Consider the following 22,138-nt stretch of genomic DNA (forward strand, 5'->3'; position numbering starts at 1 on the left):
AGCAGTGACGCTGATAGTGATAATGATTCTAAAGTTTCTTCATCACTGTGTTTGCTGTTGACGGGAATATACCGATTAAACATTTCTCTCTGGCTAAAGGGTTTCACGAATCGACATAACATGAAAAGGAAATATGTATCATGCTGATGTATTACCGCGTACAGACATGGTAGCACAAAAACCATTTTTTTCTTTTTGAAACATCTTTTTCTCCTGAAATAGATTGTGACGCTCTATGCTGATTACAGTCAAAAACTGTCGTGCTTCATTGTCTCTCATCAATAAGTGATAACAGATGAATCGGTCACAGTGACAAGTTTTTAAGTTCTGATGTGAGCCTCAGTCAGTGTGTGGGGACGAGGGCGGAGTGGCTAGGCTTCGTGCTCGTCCGGTCAACCCTTGCTAACTGGAAGTGTCACTGAGCTCAACAACAGTAGTCGTAACGAGTAACAGGGTGATTCCAGCTCTCATAACAGTAGTCCTAACTAGTGAGGACATTGCTAAGAACCTTACGACAATAGTTTAGAAAGTAGGGAATATTACAGAGACCACACAACATCTGTTGTACCTAGCTGGGGGAGGAGGGATGATGCCATACATATCATGATATACAGAGAACATACACGTCATAAAGGGAAAATGGTGAAGGGAAACTGTATAAAAAGACAAGCGTTAATATCCTGAATTGATGATGGTCGGTGCAAAACACTCTTGTTACGGGTGGCTTACCTAGAGTCAATAATTAGAACTGTTGTTGGTTAATCGCTTGTGGATTAATAAAATGAACAAATGCTAAACTAGGGTAGCAACACAACCACGCTTTAAATTCTCCATCGTAAATGAACACATAAAGATAGTTTTTATTCATGGTTGTTCAATTCATTAAAAAAAAAAAAGGAAAATGTGAAATGAATTCGAGACAAATATTGTTGGTAACTGTGGAATATAATGACTAGCTCTCTGCTGCTGTTTCCTTGTAGGTGGGGACCTGGGTTGTCAGTATGGGATGTGGTGTTGGGACCTGGGTCGTTGGCCTGGGATGTGGTGCTGGGACCTGGGTTGTTAACTCGAGCTCACAACATCAAAGAACACCCCTGCAGTTCCATGAAAATCCACTGCACGCGTTTAACAGGGCGGTAGACAACGAGTTGTTGCCATTTTCTGTTCACGATGGTTCTGGTCAGAGCTAGTGCGAGTTGTTGTTATTGTTGTGACCCCTACAGAACAATGGTAATAGCTACTGGCAGTGATGGTAAAACCTCCAGGAAGGTAATAACTGGGTTACGTGTCTGGTTAAGAGGTTGGGGCCAGATGCTTGGCCTGCCACATCATAAGTATCAACTCCTTGGTAGGACTGGCAGGGCCAGACGAATCCTAGTCTGAATTCACGTGCGTGAGTACACTCGTTTTCTTTTCACGAGCAGAAAGTACCGGCCAGATTACAACTGACAGTGTAACAACATACATAAAGACTCTTATTATAGAAACTACGAACGTAGCAACATTGTGACACTCTTCTGTTTCACTGCAACAGCCCCCATGAAGAACAGTGCGGTTTCCACATCACGAAGAATGAATGGAGTAAGCCCATCAAACATTTTCACACATCATGCCATAAGAGAAGCAGATCTTAACCTCCACATTTTCCATATACATATGTCTTCATGTCGTCCACATGAACCCACACCCATAACACAGCGAAGCTCATGTATACCTCTCACAGTTACGATGCTTTGTTTAACACCATATGGAGAAGACTAGCACCAATTTTCCCTATTTGTAGATAACGAAGAAGTTTCAGGTAGAAGAATAAGAGCGTTAGATGACACTGGGTCGTGTAGTGGTGCTTTTGTTCTGTGAAACACACGAACTCTGACACACGCTGAGGAGAATACCTTCAGACGGGTTCACCTTGCAGTAAAAACATCTTCAGCGTCTTTTACCACTCGTATAGAAACTTATACTTACACTTTAAAGCACGTTCACGAAAAAGGAGGAAAGAAGGAAGTCTTAGTGAAACGAGACGTGAGCGGCCTTGCACAAAGTTCACGTAGTAAAGAGTTTATGTTTACAAGAAAATGGAGTTAAACATTTAAGCAGCTTAGTAAAATGAGGCCATAATGAGCAGGGAAACCTGCTCAGGAAACATTCTTCAGTGGAGTTTCCCAGGGGAGCTTTTTTATTTGGAACTCCCTTGGCGAAGCTTCCCCGAGGAACCTTCTTTGAGTGGTTCCCAGGGAACTTTTTAAAGTGAACTTCTTCGGTGAAGCTTCTCAGGTAAGATGTTTAAAAGGAACTTTTTAAGGGAGCTTCTTAGGGGAGCTTTTTGATTGGAACTTCCTCGTGAAAGCTTTCCAAGGAAGCTTCCTTAGAAAGCTTTTTTCAAGGAGCCTTCCTGGTGCGGGGCGTTCTGGTCTGGTGTTCAAAGTGACAGAGATGCCAGCGGGACGTGAGGCGCACTCTCACGGGAGAACAATAGGTCACAAGTCCACAGTAAGTGGATGAGTTGGGAGTACACAGAGGTAGGGTATGCTGTGTGGGTGTGGGAGAAGAGGTAGTTGGGTACACTGTGTCTGTGATCTGAAGGTGATAAACTCTATTCCTGGGGTTACTGTGTAGGTATAAGGAGGATGAGCGGATTCGTGGGTGTAATGACTACGTGTCGGGAAGTGGACGCGGATGTAGATATATGCACTGGAGACGAGATGATCCTAGTGTAGTTGAATAGGTTCTGAGGCGCGTCATGCAGATGGGTGTATATTCTGGGTATCGGTGGTGAACATGTTCAGGGTGTAGTGTGTGCATGTACAGGAAATGAGAAGATTCTGTGAGTATTATGTAGGTGTTAGGAAGGTGAGCAGCTTTAGCTGTGTGAGGACAGGAGAGGACAGGTTTAGGGATTTGTCCTATAGGTGTGGAAGGTGAATAGGATCCGGGATGTGACATATGCATGTGTAATAGGTTATCATCGTCTTAGATGCTGTGTACAGGTGTATAAGGAGGGTGGTAGTTTTAGGGAATCATCTTATCCTGGGGTGTTCTTTGTGGGTGTGCAGGGAGTGGGAGGAACAGGACAGAGAGGTGATTGATCTTGTTGGTCGTCTGTGGGTGTGTGGTTGGCATGAGGCAGATTAATGAGAGGATTTCCGGGTAGGAGACCGACCCCAGCACAGGATATTACGGCGCTGGTCCCCCACCCATCAACTAAACCCTCTCACGGATACACATCGGCCAGAGCGGGAGTGACGGGCCCAGGAATGTGTCTCATCAGCTGCCATCATTATCACCATCATCATCACCATCAGCATTAACACCACTGACCTCAACTGGGTCATCACCACTGAATTTGTTCATCACTTCCCCAAAACGCCGACATCATGATCATTACTATCGCTCCATGTCACGTCCCAACATCATCATTATCCTCACCATTATCATTACGTTATCATTATCATTATCACCAGCATTAGAATATGAATCATCATCATCATCATCATCATACCATTATCATCACAATCAATATTTACCCAATTCCTAAGACGACGAACCATATGACCGAAATTCTTACCACTCCCTACCAGCCAACCAGACGTTTTCTCTCCAATGAACGACCGTCCAGTTATTTCCCCGTCTTCGCCAACCATCCAGCCATTCTCCCACACTTGCCAACTATTCAAAGATCTCCTATTCCCACCGCCACCCCACCATACATTATCCCTCCTCCTCTCGACCATCCAGAGATTTTCATAATCCCTTGATAAATGATAGAGACATTTTCCCATGCTCTATCAACCCTCTAGATATTCTGCCCCACATTGCCGAGCACCGTGACATCTTTGAACAACCTGCCAACTATCCAGATGAACTCCCAGCGACTGCCGATTACCCAAATGCATTCCGTCTTTTCGTCAGCTACTCAGAATATCTTTCCCCCAAATCCTACAGTTAGTACTATCGATCTAGACATTCTTCCATCCTCTGCCTACCACCCAGACGCTTTACCACTCCCCTACAAGCCGACGTCCTCTTCAGTGGTATAGACATAATTAATCACCAGGAACGAGGAAGGAAAGCTCTCCCATCACATCACAGAAAACAAATACCCTTTGTTCTCTGTTGTGACCATCGCCCAAGGGAAAGATAAAAAAGGCGGGATGGAAGGCCCCTCAAGAGGCCACTGCCCACGCCAGGCTGAAAGGTCTGGTGAATCTTTAACAACAGTTCCTATGAAAGATTGCGTAGATACGGTTTGAAAAGAGATAGATCGATAACAGAGTTTTGTACAAACTTTTTTTTTTATGTATATTTTCATGTTAGCCTTCACTCAGCAAGATCGTCTGTCATCTTTTATCAAAGACGTGAGCTAAAGCCTTTGTTGAGCCGGCCCACTTGAACACTACCCTTCTCCTCCTCCTCCTCCTCCTCTCTGTCTTCCTCCAGTACCAGTCTCTTGATCCACCCGCATGTGCTGGTCGTCGCCTCCCGCTCCGCTAATTCCCAGCTTTCCATCAACTTTCTGTACTCTCTCTCTCTCTCTCTCTCTCTCTCTCTCTCTCTCTCTCTCTCTCTCTCTCTCTCTCTACCTACCTACCTACCTACCTATCTATCTATCTATCTATCAACGAGTCGCATGCATTACATAAGGTTAGGTGCTATGCGTGAGAGGGAGAGACTGTATGTTTACGGAGCCAGCACTCTACGTCGGGGTGAGGCAGAGAGAAAAAGACGAACCAAAGGAGTGGAGCTTGACAGCCACAGAATTGAGTTCCGGCTTACTTCACAGCCGTCACACAACCTCCCGATGCCGACGTCGGCAGCGCCAACAGAATCTCCCTAGTCAGTGGCCACCACCACTACCAGCTAGGGGCAGAGAGAGAGAGAGAGAGAGAGAGAGAGAGAGAGAGAGAGAGAGAGAGAGAGAGAGAGAGAGAGAGAGAGAGAGAGAGAGAGAGAGAGAGAGAGAGACGGAGGCAATACTTATTTCCAAACACATTACCTATTCATAGAATAGGCAGACACATTCAGATTTGTGACCAACATTTACCTTTAAAGAGTTTCTCTCACACTACGAAACGAGACTGTCTCGTACAGACCCATCGTGTAACACGTCTCTTCATGTGTCACTAAGTTCTTCATGTCAGCTTAGATCTTATGTGTCAGTAATTCTCATGTATCATGAATGGGTATGAATCAGCTTCTTCCTAGATCGTCCCAGTATGTGTTCATGAGTTATTTTTCATTTTCTAGATGTAAATCATATGTCACAAGCATACATACGTGTCATGTGTCCTCCTCGCGTATCAGTTGTATTTTCATGTATCCAGTGGAACCTCCCGTATCGGGAATGTCTGACAGTCGACTGTGTTTTCATGTGACAGATGGTGTGTCTATCATTTTGTCATGTGTCACGTGCAACCTGATCTATGTGTCCTCCGGTGACAGGCGAGTTTCTCACGGGTCAAATGCGTCTTCATCTGTCACAAGTGTTCATAGTCTTCATTTGTCACATGTGTTCTTCAGTGTGGTGCTCGCGCTGGCAGCTATATCACCCGTGATCATCTTTCATATGTCAAGTGGGACACCTGTGTGTGTGTGTGTGTGTGTGTGTGTGTGTGTGTGTGTGTGTGTGTGTGTGTGTGTGTGTTCTGACCACGACCCCCTACCCCAGCACCACCAAAACCCGACCCACTTCCTTCCATCAGCCAACAGGAACCACTCTTAACCTTCTGATCATCACTCATGTCTATGTTTATGAATATTTTGTCCTACATTTAGCCTCCGTCTGAAGCAAAATATTTCACAACAGATCCCTGAAATAAGCTCGTATGAATAAAATTTTCCTTTCCTCTCCTGGACACAATGGAGATTGCTCGACTATTGTTTAGGTTTTTCTCGTAAAACTTTGTGCAAGACAATAGATGAGAATTTCTTTTATGCTCTACAGCGGTATAGTGACACCAAACGTGCTATACAGCGGTACAGTGACACCAAACGTGCTCTACAGCGGTACAGTGACACCATACGTGCACTACAGCGGTACAGTGACACCAAACGTGCTCTACAGCGGTAAAGTGACACCAAACATTTTCTCAGTATGACCGAGGAGTAAAATCCTGAAGTAACCCTTTTATTTCAAGGCTGCCAACAGGTTATGCCACAATACACATGAAAAACCCATGACTTCTTTTTTTTTTCCTATCTACAACACATACAGCAGGTCTATTGTTTCCTACAGGTTTATAAGTCTAGCTCCAACAATGCCTGTGTATCTGTGTATCATGTGGCGGTGTGCACTTGACAGTGTTAAGCACCGTCACCACCAGATATGATCCTCTCGCACGTACCTCCTTACCACGTTTGCCTGGACTACGAGCGATCATAAGGTCGTTGTGTTATAACCGTGTTTCATTTGAGCTCTGATCGTGTACTTAAGAGGAGAAAGTCGCCCAAATCAAACTTTACCGATAGTTCCTGACAAATCAAGAGGTATCAAATCTCACCAGAAATTCTGGTCACGATGAAGATCGATATAGACCTTTGCTTGGGAGGAGAGGCGACAGAAAGCTATCCTATCATCGTAAAGTTCGCTCATGGCTACTAAGTTTTCAAAGTGATGAATGTGAGAAGGTCAGTCTGGTCTCCCTTGTGTTCTGCCGCATATCACGGTCGAGGATAATGTCGACACACAACTGGTCTGTATGTGAGGGAAGTCGCTGAAACCCTGACACAGGAGGCAGTGCGACAGAAGGCAAAACAGACGGGTGTCATATGTGTGTGTACTTGCCTGCCTCACTGTGGGAGACTGGACACAAAGATCATCTGTGATGAGAGAGAGAGAGAGAGAGAGAGAGAGAGAGAGAGAGAGAGAGAGAGAGAGAGAGAGAGAGAGAGAGAGAGAGAGAGAGAGTATGCTGTACTAAAGTGTTCTGGAGCGTCTCGGCGAGAATAGGAAGTTATTCAAATGCAATCTATTCGTCAGCAGAACACTGTCGCCTAACAGTAATTCTGTCATGAAAAGATAAGAGGAAAATGGTATGTGGTCAAGATGTACCATTCCACAGAGAGTTCCGAGATACTTGGAGAGGATTCCTCGAAGGGTGACGGATCCAACAAGAAGTTGTAAGTGAGGAGGAGGATGGAGATGGAATGAATTTGGCGGGAGTGGAACCAATATTGGGCACCCTACTCAGGTTCTGTCTGCCTCGAGGTGATGTGGATTTCGTCTCTTCATGACACATTTCACTGACTCTTATGGGAAGCACACGACTTGGAATATTTATAAATATGAGTCAGTGACACTCTCCACCAGCCACTGGAGTAACGAGATGTTTCGATCTCTGAAAGTAATTACTCAAAACTGCATCCTTTTCCTTGTGATTTCATCATAATATCTGTCCGTCTGTTTTTTCCTTTTTGTCTCGCAGTAGCCTAAGCTGTTCTGTATTCCTCCCCTCGTAGTTACAACCTTTTCTCATTGCTAAGGAGCACTCTTACAGTGTGTTCCTCACCTTGTAGTCTAGGGTGTTTTGGTCCCTTTGAGGAGAAGGCCAAGAAGGGTTTTTTCTACAGTTGTGGATACTTCCACTGGAGCTAAAGATATTATCTTTTCTCATCTCTTATTTTCTCCCAGCAATCACCACCATAATCCAGACCTCTGACCTGACACATAAAGGTCAGGTCAAAGACCAGTAATGTCGTTGGGGTGGCGAAGATCCGTTTAATTCCACCGGTAAGCGTCCGGTCGAAAGCCAATGGTGTCGCGAGAATTGTGAAGATGAGAATGTTGTTAGAAATGACGTTTGACCTGACCTATAAGCATCAGGTCAAAAACCAGTGGTGTCGTGGGTGCAGTGAAGAAGAAGTTTTAGTGAAGATCAACGCACATTTACGTTACTTACAACCTTCGACATCACTAACTTTTGATCTGACTCATTAGGTCGAGGATGTTGTGAAGATGTGTACGTATGTCGAGAGTGAAGTGCTTTAATCAAAGGTGAATTGCATCTAGGTTTATAAAGGATGTAGTGAGGGGTGAGTCTGGTAGTGTCTCTCTCTTCGCTGTGAACATGATGGGAGATGTGCTGCCATCGCTCGTGAATGTTGGCATTGTATGTGATCAGATTCTTCTTGTCTTCGTTCGCATGAGTCAGAAAACATGGTTTTTATTCCTTTTAATGTCTTCTCTGTAGGAGGAAGAGCCTACTGTTTTGGTTCTTTATATTTCCTTATATAATTTTCATTCATTTTCTTTTCAGTGAATCGCACCCCAACCTTGGCCTTTGATCTTACCCACAAGGTCAAAGGCCAATGTTGTCGAAGATGTGGTGATATAACTGCTGGGTGTAATGTGAAGATAAAGTGTGGTGAGAATGAAGGGAATTTCGATTTACTGAGGATATAATGAAGATGTGTTTGGTAGTGTGTCCTTCCGTAATGGTGATGAGTGATACTGGAGAGGGAGACATAATTAATCTACTCACGGTATTTTATAATGACGTTTCATGTTTTAATTTCTCTCCTCTAGGAAACACCTGACCCTTACTTTGAAGAAGGACCACGAAGCTAACCCATAACCTGGTCCACTATGGCCCACCAGCATGACACAAAGGAGCTAGAGCGGGAACTGGAGTCCCAGCTGACCGAACAGATGATGGGCTTCAACTTGTCTGACCAAGTCTTCCGCAGCATCCTGGAGAGGTTCCTCAGCGACAACAACACCTTCCTCGCCAACACCACCGACAGCCACGACTTACATAACGAAGTCACAGTCACCTGGATCCCCGAGCACCAATACTGCCAGTTCAGTGAGTAATGGAATCTCCTTCCGAACTCTCTCTCTCTCTCTCTATATAGTCTCAGGAAATAATCGTGACAACACGATTGACAACGTGTTCGAGCCCTGACAATGTCTCTCCCGCAGACTTCCGCGAGCACTACAAGTGGTGGCACTACAGGCTGGCGGTGAGCATCGCCGTCACGGGCGCCCTCACCAACCTCCTGACGGTGAGCACGCTGACGCGGCGGAACATGGCTACTCCAACCAACCTGCTGCTGCTGGGCCTGGCCGTAGCCGACCTCCTGGTGGAGGTAGAGTACATCCCCTACGCCACCTCCACACTCCTGGGCGGCGACCAGCTCTTCCAGGCTAAGGAGCACGCCCTCTATGTCCTCGTCCACGCCCATCTCTCCCACGTCTGTCACACGGTACGTCACACATACACACACACACACACGTCACATGTTACTCCCCAAGCATTCACCTGTTAAAGTCCCCAACAGCGACTTGTTACAAGGTATGTCCAGTCTCCTTTATCTACCTGTTACACATTGTATTCCCAACACCCACCAGTAACAAGGCGTAAAGAACCCAAGAATGATATAACGTATCGGCAAAACCCATTTGTCACACTCACCCAATAGTAACAAGGCGTATCCTCAAAATCTACTTGTCACAGTGTTCCCATTTCCCATCTATCATGTTACCTACGTAACAATACTTGTCACACGGTGCACCACAATACCTACGTGTCACACGGTACATCCCACGTACCTACCCAAGCGTCACATGGTACAGTCTCATCCTCCTTCTCCTCAATGTTGTTAACTTCTTTCTCACTTGCAATTCAGATACACCTCCATCGCCGCAAGGCACGCGAGCAGTTGCATGGGTGATGTCGCACGTATTGAGCGGTTGTGATGATGCATGTGGTGAGTGACTGTATGGGTGATAATACAGGTGGTGGGTGTGTAAGACAAGTGATGCTTCAGATGGTGAGTGGTTTGTCAGAGGTGTTTACATGACGAGATACCGTGTAGATGATGTCACTGAGTGAGTGATGCACGTGAATTTCTTTTTTTTTTTGTGTGTGTGTGTGTGACGTTGTAAGTAACGAGTGTTTCTAAGATGTTATGACTGATGGCTGTTCGTGTGAAGGATGGTGTTCCATCAAGAACGAGTTGACTCGCTCAAGTCGGTTGTAACTTGAAACCTGTTCTGCAAATATCAGACGAAGAACTCTCACGGAACGGTCGGGTTTTGTTGGTGCTTTTGCAGATGTTGATGCCGTTTGTTAGATAGTTTCCAAAGACCATTTCCATCCCCCTTCAGCATCACTAGTCGCCGACAGACATATTATGTGGCGTGGAGCATTGGATCGCGTCCTCTATATAACGTCCCCTAACGAGAGGTCCCGACATGTGTGTTGCAGATCGCAATCTGGCTGACGGTGTCGCTCGCTGTGTGGAGGTGGGTGGCTGTGTGCCGCCCGCACTCGGCGCCCACCTTCTGCACTATGGTACGAGCACGCCGGGTCCTGTTGGCAGTGTATCTGGCAAGCCCTGCCCTGGCGACGCCCACCTTCCTCCTGTACACGGTGAGGGAACTCCCGGGTGACCCCAGTTACTCACACCACTCCAAGCTCTACAAAGTGGACTTCTCCTCCCTTGCCCTCGCGAGAGACGAACTCCTCAAGAAGGTCAGCCATGTTGCGGGGAAAATGAGGAAGGTTTTAGAATGATGATAGATGCATGTTGCTGATGTTCTCCCTGGAGAAAAAACATCTGAGGCTAGAGTTATCTAACCTCGATTAATTCATCTATGTTTGCATTAGTTCCAGAACACCCTCTTGCTTTAAGACTTCTTAATCGCTGAAATAAGTGGTAATGTTATGTAGTATAGCGCTGAAATGTGTTACAGATCAACGTCCTGGTGTATGCCAGTGCCATCAAGTTCTGCTGATTCATTTTCATATAATCATAAAACCTTTGGTCGTTTCTCAAAGCTCTCAGCTTCTACAAGCATAACGCAGGAGCTGAGTGTCACGAGTAAGCTTGCTACGGCATGAGGAACTTTTGGTCCTACACTGCAGATCAACTTCCTGGTGTACAGCGTGGTGGTGAAGCTGGTCCCGTGTCTGCTGCTGGCCGTGCTCCTGCCTGCCATCATCCGTGGCATGTGGTTGGCCAAGAGCCGCAGGCAGCAGCTGATGGGCCGCAAGCCCTCCTCTGTCCCAGCCGCCGCAGCCGCCGCCACCATCAACAACGGCGTTAGCCACACCTCCTCAACCAAGCTGGAGAGGGGGCCCTCCCGATCAAGCTTCGGCAGGAAGATGAGCGGGAGGAAGTCGACGGTCATGACCAACGGCACCGACCATGTCAAAACTCACAAGAAGAATGAGGTCAGTGTTTCCTCCCCCTCCTCCTTCACTCTCTCTCTCTCTCTCTCTCTCTCTCTCTCTCTCTCTCTCTCTCTCTCTCTCTCTCTGGTATCGTTGTCAGTAACAGCTACCTGAAGGTCTAAACTGAGAGTAATTGCCAACGAGTGATATCGAGGGTCGATGATGGATGGATTCGTTGGCAACAGGGTAAACCGTCCGACCTAATCCTTTTCAAGCGAAGGAATGAACGTCAGGTGATGGATGAAGTGTCGTCATCGCAGCGGGAATTAACGCAGAAAACTTTGTTAGAATCTTCCTTCATCGCCAGGTTGATTTTTTTTACAATTCGTATCACCGATGGTTCACGGCCACAGAGAGCTAGTCATTGACTACTGAATATCGTAACTCTAGTGAAACACAGATACAAAGACCACGCTGACCTAAGGTCCAAGCGAGGTGGTCCGACCTTAACACTAATGAAAAAATGCAGTCACCCTTAAAAACAGTAGAAGAAAATGGAAGCACAGCAAAGACTAAACGTTTCAGATGACCAAATTCAAACATGCCACATTGCTTCCAACACACAGATTTCCTTATGTTATCAGAGAACGAAAGTTTGGTCAACGGAAACATATCATTCTTAGATCCAATAATGTCATCGTAAATAAACCTTCTGCTACAATACAGCTACAGCGATTTTCCTAAATTTTCCCCGCATCTCATCCACCATAACCTCTACCAAAAGACAATGACAGTCCATTGGTTAATCATGAACTAACTATTCTTTTAATCTTTCACTTCCTAAACGATCATATTATTCTCAAATGTACGATTCTTCAATCTTATTCTCTTTTGTCAGTAGGTCCCATCCCAGTATTACAATTTCCTCAAAAATAAATCCTTTTTACCCTGTTTCTCTTACCTATTGTTTTTTATTACTGCTGTTCATCTGCTTCCATATATATATATATATATATATATATATATATATATATATATATATATATATATATATATATATACACACGCACGTTTACATGCTCACAGATTAAGCTAAAATAAAAAGGATAATTCTTCTTTGCCCTATCCGGGGTGTTTCTGCACAGGCTCTTAGATTATGCAAAACATGAGAATCATATAAATCTATGTTCTGAAAATATATCCCATATTTTGTGTGTGGCTGGTGGACTCCATGACCATAAACGTCCTATGGTGCAAACATTTTACGTTGTTTATCTTTAAAGTTCTCGTGAAAGTCGAGTACGAAAGAAACATTTTGATGGTGCATTCACAGATGGACCCCCAAAGCTATAATGCATGGCTTGTATACACTATGCTGCACGACGAAAGCAATACTGGTACATGAATGATAATTACATCACATAAAACCATTAATCTATTAGAATTAGACACGTTAGTAAACTAGAAAGTCACATTTGTCTTATATAAGTGTCAGCTTTATGTTGTATCGTGATATTTCATCATAATTGTTCTTGTGGCAGAGGGAACATTGTATGCGATAAAGGATCTGTTTATACAAGAAAGATAAACGGTAATGCTTGGCAATTCATTCTTCCACTGTAATAAATCGAGTACAGCACAGTAGAGCAAGAAGAACTTAGGCAATAAATTCAATTTTACTTCAGTATAAAGCTGAATAATATGACAGAAACTGTCACTTAGTAAGGGCGGGAATAATGCAACAAACGAAGTAGAAAAAAAGGTTCAAAGATCTTGGATCCTGTCTATATAGGGTACTAAAGACAAAAGATCAGCCGATCTCTATTCTAGCACATCAACATGGCTATTTAACGAGGAAATGCATCAACAGGTCATGTCTCTCTTCAATTCAACTTTAAGATCTTAATAGATTTGAGAATTATAATCACTGTTATGAAAGTTAACAATTGTTTTTCCCTTCCATCCGTCTTAACAGACATTACCAGCACCACCAGCAAATGGTAACGTCAAAATGCCACAAAGCATCGTTACTCCTCATCATCTGGATCCATGACGACCATCACCCATCATCACAACCCCGGTCAAACATCATCACAACCCCGGTGAAACATCATCACAACCCCGGTCAAACATCATCACAACCCCGGTGAAACATCATCACAACCCCGGTCAAACATCATCACAACCCCGGTCAAACATCATCACAACCCCGGTCAAACATCATCACAATCCCGGTCAAACATCATCACAACCCCGGTCACCCATTACCGTTACAAGTACTATGTAAATGTATTAAAAGAGTAGTTGGTGACAATCATCAACCCAAAGAAGGTCATCAGAATCAACCCAGCCATGGTCACTACAGTGTTCAAGAAACTTCACCATCTAGACCAACCATTGCCATTATCAGAACCATTAAACATCATCATTAACCATCGTTCGCCATTAATATTGTATCATCAACCATTGTCGCTATCAGCACACACGAACATCCTACTGTCATCACCATGAACCATCAAACCGATAAACAAGCACCATCATCATCAGATAAACCCACCAACATCACAAATAGCCACCACTAACAAATGTAGTTACATTCGTCGCCAACATCACTTCGAGGAAGATCGACTCAAATCACCAAGCAACCATTCTCGTACCTTCTATAGCCGACAAAAGATTCCTGAAATGTCAGACAATAAGAGCGGTTCACTCGGTCGTGTGGGAGTACGAAGGAAGAGAGCAACCTGCCTGGGGTCACCTCCACGTCTTCTCTTGAGCTTCTCTCAGCAGGGTCGTATGGGAAGAGAGGCTAGAATATCAATGAGACTGGAACGCAATGCGGTTCACAGCGGTAGGCCACTCCGTCTCTCTCACTCCGTCAGTAGACCTAGCGTCTTATACCTTTATTTGGGTCAACTCTCTGATGAACGTACATGGTCCTGGAGTCTTGTTCGGTCAGCCTGGATGCCCGTGTGGCCCCCATGGACGGTACAATCGCCAGGGATAGTCTGGAGCGTCGCAGTCACATCCGTCAGGATTTCTAAAAGTTACTTGAGTTAAGAGTTTCTAACAGCCATGTGGTCCTTTGTTTCCCGTGGAGTTACTACGGTGCAAAAGTTACGTAGGCTTGGAGGCACTTCCAGTGATGTTGGTTTTGGATACCGTTGCATTTATGTAGGGCTGGCGTCACCCGCAGTTATTCTGAAATGGAGTTTTGCGTAGTTATGTGAGCCTGACATAAAGTTACGCTGATCTAGAGTCTCGCTCATTTACGGTTGACAGGGAGTCTCAATAAGGTTATCATAACCTTGTGTCTCGTGCGGTCGTGTGAGCCTGGGTCTCGTGCAATCAAATTTGTCTCGAGTCTCTGGTAATCACATGAGGCCAAAAATCTCTTACGGTCACTTGTGTATTGAGTTCCCTCGCACACTCACGGAGGTGGAGTAACTGGACCACCTTAAGCCTCTCATCTCCAAAAATCAACTGAATCGAAGTGGAAAATCTCTCTCTTCGATTCTGGATGAATGTGTTCATTTAACTATTCATACACATGGAAATCAGGACCCTGGGCGGCTTATCGTTAGAAAGACCGGGTGCTTCCAGCCAGGATAAATAATCAATCATACCTTCATACGGTCGGCTGTAGTTCATTAATTCAGCCACTAATGAGTTCAAGTCATAAAAAAAAAAAAGAAAACAGTTAGCCTGTACCCTCTTTCAAGTCTTCCCCCGCTTATTCCTTCCAGGAGCCCGAGTCTACTCGTACCCAAATTAGGTCAAGCTGAAATTGCGTTCCACCGTACTCAGTTGACAGAATCACTAACAGCTTCCCAGGATAGAACGCGTAAGAGTTTTACATTACAGAACATGTTACAACAGGAAACCTTATAAATATGTATCGTTAAGAATGATCTACAAACGAATTCACATCAGTATAGGAACTGATGTCTTGTCTTATACAAACATAAGCAACACGACCAAGATATACGTGGTCAGTCAAACTGTCACGTTGGAAAATTTGCTGGCAAGGTGTAGGTTAAGAGCGCTTTGATCTGCGCCTTGATTACGTCAAGGGATTTGAAATGCCCGACACGTCTGCTAAAATGAGGTTCAGTCATTTATAAACCAATTATAGACCCGCGATGGTTCAGCTCACCCACCATCAGTCATGTACAGTTTAATCATAAGGTGAAACTTTAAGATAAATCAAAAGATCTCTGAAAAAAATATTGTACATTTTTCTGTTGATATCTAACGTCAAGAATATATCGCGAAAGCTCTTAAGTAAACGTAAATACCTTTCATTATTAACTAAACTGCATAAATGACTCAAGACAATCATATCTTTTAATGTATGATTATTTCATAGTTCTGACTGAAATGTGTGGGTTATGACCGTTGGGCAACTCTTGACGTGAGCTTACCTTTGTTTGAGGACGGCTTGACGTGTCTGAAGACGACTTTGTCTCATATCTGGGGACATGTTGGATGGAGAGGACATGGTGTTGGGGACACGTCGTCTCTCAGGACACATTCGCTTGTTAGTGCGTCTTTCGTTTTCCTTATTTTCTGTCAGGCCATCCAAGTGTATGTCATCTAGGACAAAAGTCCCCCGCTCATTCTCTCATTATGACCATATTTTCATTTCATTTGCCACACCATTCAGGATCCCTAACTTTTCCCTGCATTCACTGTCTCTCTCGCAGTTCTCCTGACGCACCTGACTAATCAGAAATAATTCAGTCCCACTATAGTACGAACCATCTCACCGTCCTACACCCTTTCAGTCCTGGTTATGTATTGATGCGAGTTGTCCCGCCCCCTGGTTAGGTCTTCACTCTATTCATACATGTAACAGTTACCGGGGGAAAAAGAGAGTCCACGAACACGTCTGATCAAAGCCGTACCCAGTCCACCGTCTGGACACGCAGACACATGCTGTCGACCGACCACGCGCCACTTCAGGTGTGTCCAAAATTTTGACTACGACTTTGCATAAGTACATGAAGTCTTAAGTTTTTTTTTCTTGTCGCTCTTGTTCTCAGGAAAGTTATTTCATTTTCCCCGACCTCAGATTTCCCTAAATTGATCCTTTCTTCCCAGTGTTGATGCTTTGTTAATGGGACGCACATTTACTTTTCAACTATAGAAGTTGAGTGGAACACTGGCAACAGTAAAGCGCCCGCAGGTTTTGCCTATATGGTCACACTAGACTGCAATACAAGTGACGAATTCTAAACTGTATTCACAACCAAAACCTTTATCTTACCAGTACCTGCTGCTCTCATTCAACATCTTCCACTATGACCTTGTGCCCGGTATCATATTTACTCTTCAAAATCATATCATGATTTACAGACTCAGTCCGGAGACCATCAGTGACCGTCTGTCTGTACGTCTGGCAGACCAGCACACAGCTCTGCTCTCCACTCCTCACCACAACCATCCTGTCATACACTATAGAATTTTCGTACGTCTCTCTCCTGTTCCCAAAACTTTTGACAGTTGTCTGTTTCCTCGAACTTGTCGTCCCTCTTCTTATCTACTCAGCGGCGAAGTTAGGCTTGATATGTGCACAAAAGTTCAGGGATACACACAACCCTTTGTTGACACAAATTCAGCCATCAGAAAAAGAAAAGAATAATCACAAATTTTTGAATTATCATTTTCCGTTTCTTTTGGTTCTGAAAAATACAAACTTCTGTACCACAATGTACCTAAGTCTATACTTAGTTCAGACTAATTAGACCTAAAAGTGTCAATACTAGACGCTATACTCTATCAAGATATTAAATGAAAATACTAACTGATCGATTGCATTATCCCTGGGTGCACTACACAAACACTAACCTCGTCGCTAACACAAAAGCACATCAGTGGATGGTACAGTAACCAGGGCAGTTAATGATATTATAAAACCATCCCAAGCAATGATGGAATAACCATCTTAATGGGTGATATAACAACCATTTCAAACGATGATACGACCGAAAACTCGACCAATACACGAACGATCCCTCGGGCTGTTAAAAATGACAAGTAATCTTATCAGAGTTTTGTCATGAATTAGAAGGTTTAATGTTTATCATTAAACACTCCATTTGATCATTCAATAAGTCCATGTTTTGATAAATAAGTGACACACTGAGATTAAAGAGAAAAACATGTTTTTCATTATGTGATGCACATTAGGTTCATGTGTATGTTGGTGCGTTACTCGGTAAACACAGAGGCAACGGAACAAACAGAACTTAAATTTTCTCAAGAAATAATGATAAAAAAATCGCTTCACGATATCATTACACGTGTTACTTAAACGGATGTTTTTAAAATCGCTTCACGATATCATTACACAATATGTTACGTACACGGATGTTTTTGAAACCTGTTTTGAATCTATCTCACCTCTCATCATTCAATATACGAGACGCGTTGTGACAGTTGCAATAATCGCATTCTTCTTCGAGACCCAGCTGGTACATCAATAATAATTCTTATTAAAGTTTTCGTCCCGCGCGGCTGCTTCTGGCGAGGTCCTTCCTATCCTAGCAGACACCCAACTGGTGCCTTCAAAACCTCTATGTTGCCTCCTTCGTCTGTGTCAGACAGAGATTTTTCGAATTATGTTGACCTATACCATCGTATTTTTCTCCAGCATTGATCTATACTGTTGTGATTTTTACAGTTTCTCAACATTTAGTCCTCTCTCTCTCTCTCTCTCTCTCTCTCTCTCTCTCTCTCTCTCTCTCTCTCTCTCTCTCTCTCTCGGGAGAAACGAAAAAAAAATATATGCATGAAATAACTACAGAAGCGTTGAATACAAAAGAGTATCTGCTTGAAGTCAGTTACTGACAAAGCCAGGGATCCACTTGTGTGTAACGAACGAGACGGTAGGGAGAAACGTGTGGCAAGCGCTGACACTAGGCTAAGCCTACATATATACCAAGTCGACCCAATAGGCATGTGGGTAGAACCTGTACGCTACGTCACTGACCCTAACGAAAGAAAACGTGCTGGTACAGGGCTAACGAAAACGTAGATTCATTTGCGTATATAGGGGCTCAGACACTAGGGTTCCATCAGCAGGACGAAGATATCCACTAGTAAAATGAAGCTTCGACCTTCCATTAGTTCCCCTTACAAGCCTTACTCCGTGTTTGCTCTCAGGCAGAACCACTGCACTCACCAGGTCAGCACATAGTGCCGCCCTAGAGTGCAGCATTTTCTGCTGTATCTGTTGATGATCAGAAACAGAAAGGCATTTCTCTTATTCCTTGGTATTCCTCGCCTTCCGTGTGTAATCTTTATTCAGGGTTTCCCGCTCTGGAGATGCGAGACCGATCAAGCGGTTGTTCCTCTTCATTTACACTTGATTATGTATTCACAAGTCGTGTTGGCTCGCCAGTCAGGTTGCTGCCTCTTATTTTGACCTTTATTTTTTCAACCCCAGAGGATATGTCTGTACACGCTGTGTTTGCAGCTTTGATTTTTGGTAGAATATGCTTCGTTTTGCCTGAATATGTTTTATATGGTACAAAGGTAACTTTCTGAAGTATTCACATATTTAGGATGTCTCAATTTCTGACATACTTTCTCTTGTAAGAGAGTCCACGAAACAGATATTGATATTCGACTAACTACTGTGAAAGAATGAAAAAGGTGTGACACACTCGATCTATATAAAGGATCTGTATATGGCGTCATACAAGGACACAATATATCATGAAAGACACAGGAACAAATATAAGCATATCAAGGGCTTCTTTTCCTATACTGTTGAGTTCTGAACGAAGATAACCTTGGTCTGGTTCCCCGCCACATAGTTCTTGCCCTAGGAAAGACAACACCGCCTGGATAGCCTGTGGGCGCTAAATCAGGATCGTGAAACAGTTTCCTGTCGATATGTTTTTCCCCTCGCAGAGAAGACGACGCGAACTTGCATACTGAAGCTTCTGGTCGGATGCAGGATAGTTTCCTCTCCATGATAGATGAGTTTACCGGCCTGGCTGTGGTGTGAGAATGACAGGAAGAGGGAAATTTTCCACCCCACAGGCGACCTCCCCCCCTCACGAGACCCCGACGAAGGTTGCCCTTCAGGGTTTAACCGAAGGTGTGGAAAGCTTGGAGAAGGGCCATATCTATGGAGATCTTCCAGTATATGTTGTGAGGCGTGACAACCCACGATATCACGGTATATCCACGAAGACCAGACGAGGTACTTACTATATGTCGTAGACAAGATGTGCTTTCCCCAATGGCAAAACACGAATGGTGTCTTTCTACCATTCCACTATGTAAAACGGTGCTCAACACCATGGGGTGATAGTCTCCCTATCTTTTCTGGAGTTCTTGTTGTAGAACGCTGTTAAATGAGTCTTGATTCTATACACGCGTCCTGTCCTCAACGGTGAGGGAACTGGCACGGCACCGGTGAATTTGTACTGAAAAACAGGTTGACTTGGTTCTGAATTTCTCCTGTTGTGAAGGTGACCTACATTCGTCTCGGTGGGTAAACATAGTAATTACATATGAAAAGATTCCCAGCACCAAGAATCTGATTTTCAGTCCCAAGATTTTGAATTCCAGGCTCAGGGGAAGGCCTGATACCCAGCTTAGTGAAAATTACGGGAGGTTCAATATCAACTAATTGGTTCTTCCCAGACGATGACGCAGCTGGGTGGCTTGAGGGTGTCATGGAAGAGATCTACGTCAGTGGGAAGGGTCGAACTTCTACGATGTCCACACGTCATGGCTGGCGATTGGGAGGTTGTAGGTGTAGTGTGGGACGCTACCTCTCACGAGAGATTGCTCTTGATGACGGTGATGTTGGAACGAAAGTAAAGAGAAGGGAAGTCTTCACTGGTCGGTTCGTCCTCCGCATGAGGCAAGGACGCGCGGGAGTGACTGGCAGGGATTTGGCAAGTTCACGCCACGGACCAACCAACACCAGACACACAGACACACAGACACACACACACACACACACACACACACATCCCTATATCGCTACCACACACTACCACGAATCACCTACCACCACATCATTTTGCCGTCACTCACTAGAGAATATTTGAAACTCAAGAGAACACTTACGATTTCTGTAAACACTTACGATCCGAGCGAACAGCCAAGAACATATCTCTTGTTCTCACAGAACAATAGAACAACAATTTCCTCATATATCCCTTCATGGGTTAACAATGGACCCAGGAACGCTGAACCACCATAACCAGATTAAATTATCCTTTTGAATACCTCAAAGGCTAAGATTAATATCCTTATCTGATGATGTATATGAAACCTCAAAATCAGTGGCTTTGCGTCACATCTGCTCGGGCACGGTAAGAACCGTAACTCTCTCAAGAGTGAGGCCGTAACGGGAGGCAGCAGAAATAAATAGAATGGGATTAAGAGTACTGATAAAAACCGAGAAAAAAAAAGAGATAATCAAGGACACAAAATCCACTCTACACAACACTGACGGAAATAAGGTTTTCCATTTCTTCACAAATCATATCAAAACTTTCATAACTTTCGTAGACGCACCGGGGCGCCTTTCGTTTTAGGATTATATATAAAGAAAAGAATAACTTGAAACTTGTGAGAAGACAGAACCCCATTCACTACGCTCCTCATACGAAACCTTAATAACTGCTCTGGGCGAAAACATGTACTCGTTCTGTATGTTTTCAAGTCTTTCAAACCACGACTTGCACAGGTATCTTTCCTACCGTGTCACATGACATGAAGTTAAATCGTATTTCTTGGAGTTTATTCTGTTTTGAGTAACTACAAAACTTCTGAGGTTTCTTATTGAAGAGACATACATGTGTTTAACTAACATACCCCAACACTGTGTGGTGGGTAAGTTTTATGAGGATTTCTCGCGTTCATCTTAACCGGAAATTAATAATATGCATAATGATGACACATGAATACGTCCGATGGTGCAAGTGCTCACACACACACACACACACACACACACTAAAACATACGTCATGTCCTCAGCTGATGACGTATCAGGGAATAGACGTAAGAGTTCACTTTACCTACAATAAGTGTGTGCTTTGACGAATGGATCCAGAAATACCGTTTATCCCTACACGTTCTCCCCTTCATCTCTCTCCATAATCCCTCATCAGAAGAGGTCAATGGTCAAAGGTCGTATTGTCATGCTCTAAGGAGGGTAAAGTTTCACAGTTGTGGTCAACAGTATTGCTCACATCTGCCGTGTAGTAAGGTAACACAGTCTGGTTTTATTTTTCAGCGCAGCAACAACGCTGTGGGGTCACTCCTGCGTATGAAGGTACTGTGGTGCGCGTGACTCATTAACCTCATGAACTCGTTAACACCAAATTAGCGCTACCATGGAGACGCTTTCCTACTTACGTAATTAGCTCGCCCTCTACGTGTCTGCATGTTGAATCTCTCTACGAGGATCTGCTCATTAGGGTGCTAACTGGTAGTTGCTATACACTCCCCTGGTGCATCATTAACAGCAGCCTAGCTCGTTAAGCCAACTAATTCTAGGATAGCGTGCTCCTTGTGATTTCAATTCAAGTGCTAATTACACCCGAGTGCATATAAATGATACACATATACATACAAACACATGTAGCTACATATATGATCTTCATGTTTGGATGGATATATATATATATATATATATATATATATATATATATATATATATATATATATATATATATATATATATACACAAACTCATTCGCACATGTAACACCTACATACATGACTATGCAACGAAGCACATCCCCCCTCCCCCAACACACACACACACACACACACACACACAGGTTTGCTTGCTTATAACAATGTTAACAGAACATTTAGCGTACATAACCTCTCATAATTTTTCATCTGTTGAATGGAAATTCGCCAATAGTGGCAAGTTTTCCCCATACATACTAACTTTACGTAACTTTAGTGGAAAAACATCGAATCTTTTCAAATTAATGGAAGATCCGTAAACCATATGCTTTATGGAGACGCCGCTGAAT

The 22,138-nt window shown here is 43.9% G+C and overlaps 2 protein-coding genes across 6 annotated transcripts in view; one reads left to right on the plus strand and one right to left on the minus strand.

The window, feature by feature from the left end:
- drk (growth factor receptor-bound protein 2 drk) overlaps positions 1–22,138 on the minus strand; it is a 158,395-nt gene that overhangs the window by 112,918 nt on the left and 23,339 nt on the right. The window lies entirely within an intron of this gene.
- LOC139754210 (G-protein coupled receptor dmsr-1-like) overlaps positions 1–22,138 on the plus strand; it is a 74,249-nt gene that overhangs the window by 49,031 nt on the left and 3,080 nt on the right. The window contains exons 2-6 of one of the 2 annotated variants that reach the window (XM_071671452.1): positions 8,525–8,804; positions 8,921–9,204; positions 10,209–10,475; positions 10,869–11,177; positions 21,385–21,423. In XM_071671452.1, the coding sequence (XP_071527553.1) occupies positions 8,585–8,804; positions 8,921–9,204; positions 10,209–10,475; positions 10,869–11,177; positions 21,385–21,423 (1,119 nt within the window). In that variant the 5' untranslated portion in view covers positions 8,525–8,584. The remainder of the gene's footprint in view (positions 1–8,524; positions 8,805–8,920; positions 9,205–10,208; positions 10,476–10,868; positions 11,178–21,384; positions 21,424–22,138) is intronic. The other variant, XM_071671453.1, reaches the window with a different exon arrangement.

Source organism: Panulirus ornatus, chromosome 16 (assembly GCF_036320965.1).
Source record: "Panulirus ornatus isolate Po-2019 chromosome 16, ASM3632096v1, whole genome shotgun sequence".
Taxonomy (NCBI): domain Eukaryota; kingdom Metazoa; phylum Arthropoda; class Malacostraca; order Decapoda; family Palinuridae; genus Panulirus; species Panulirus ornatus.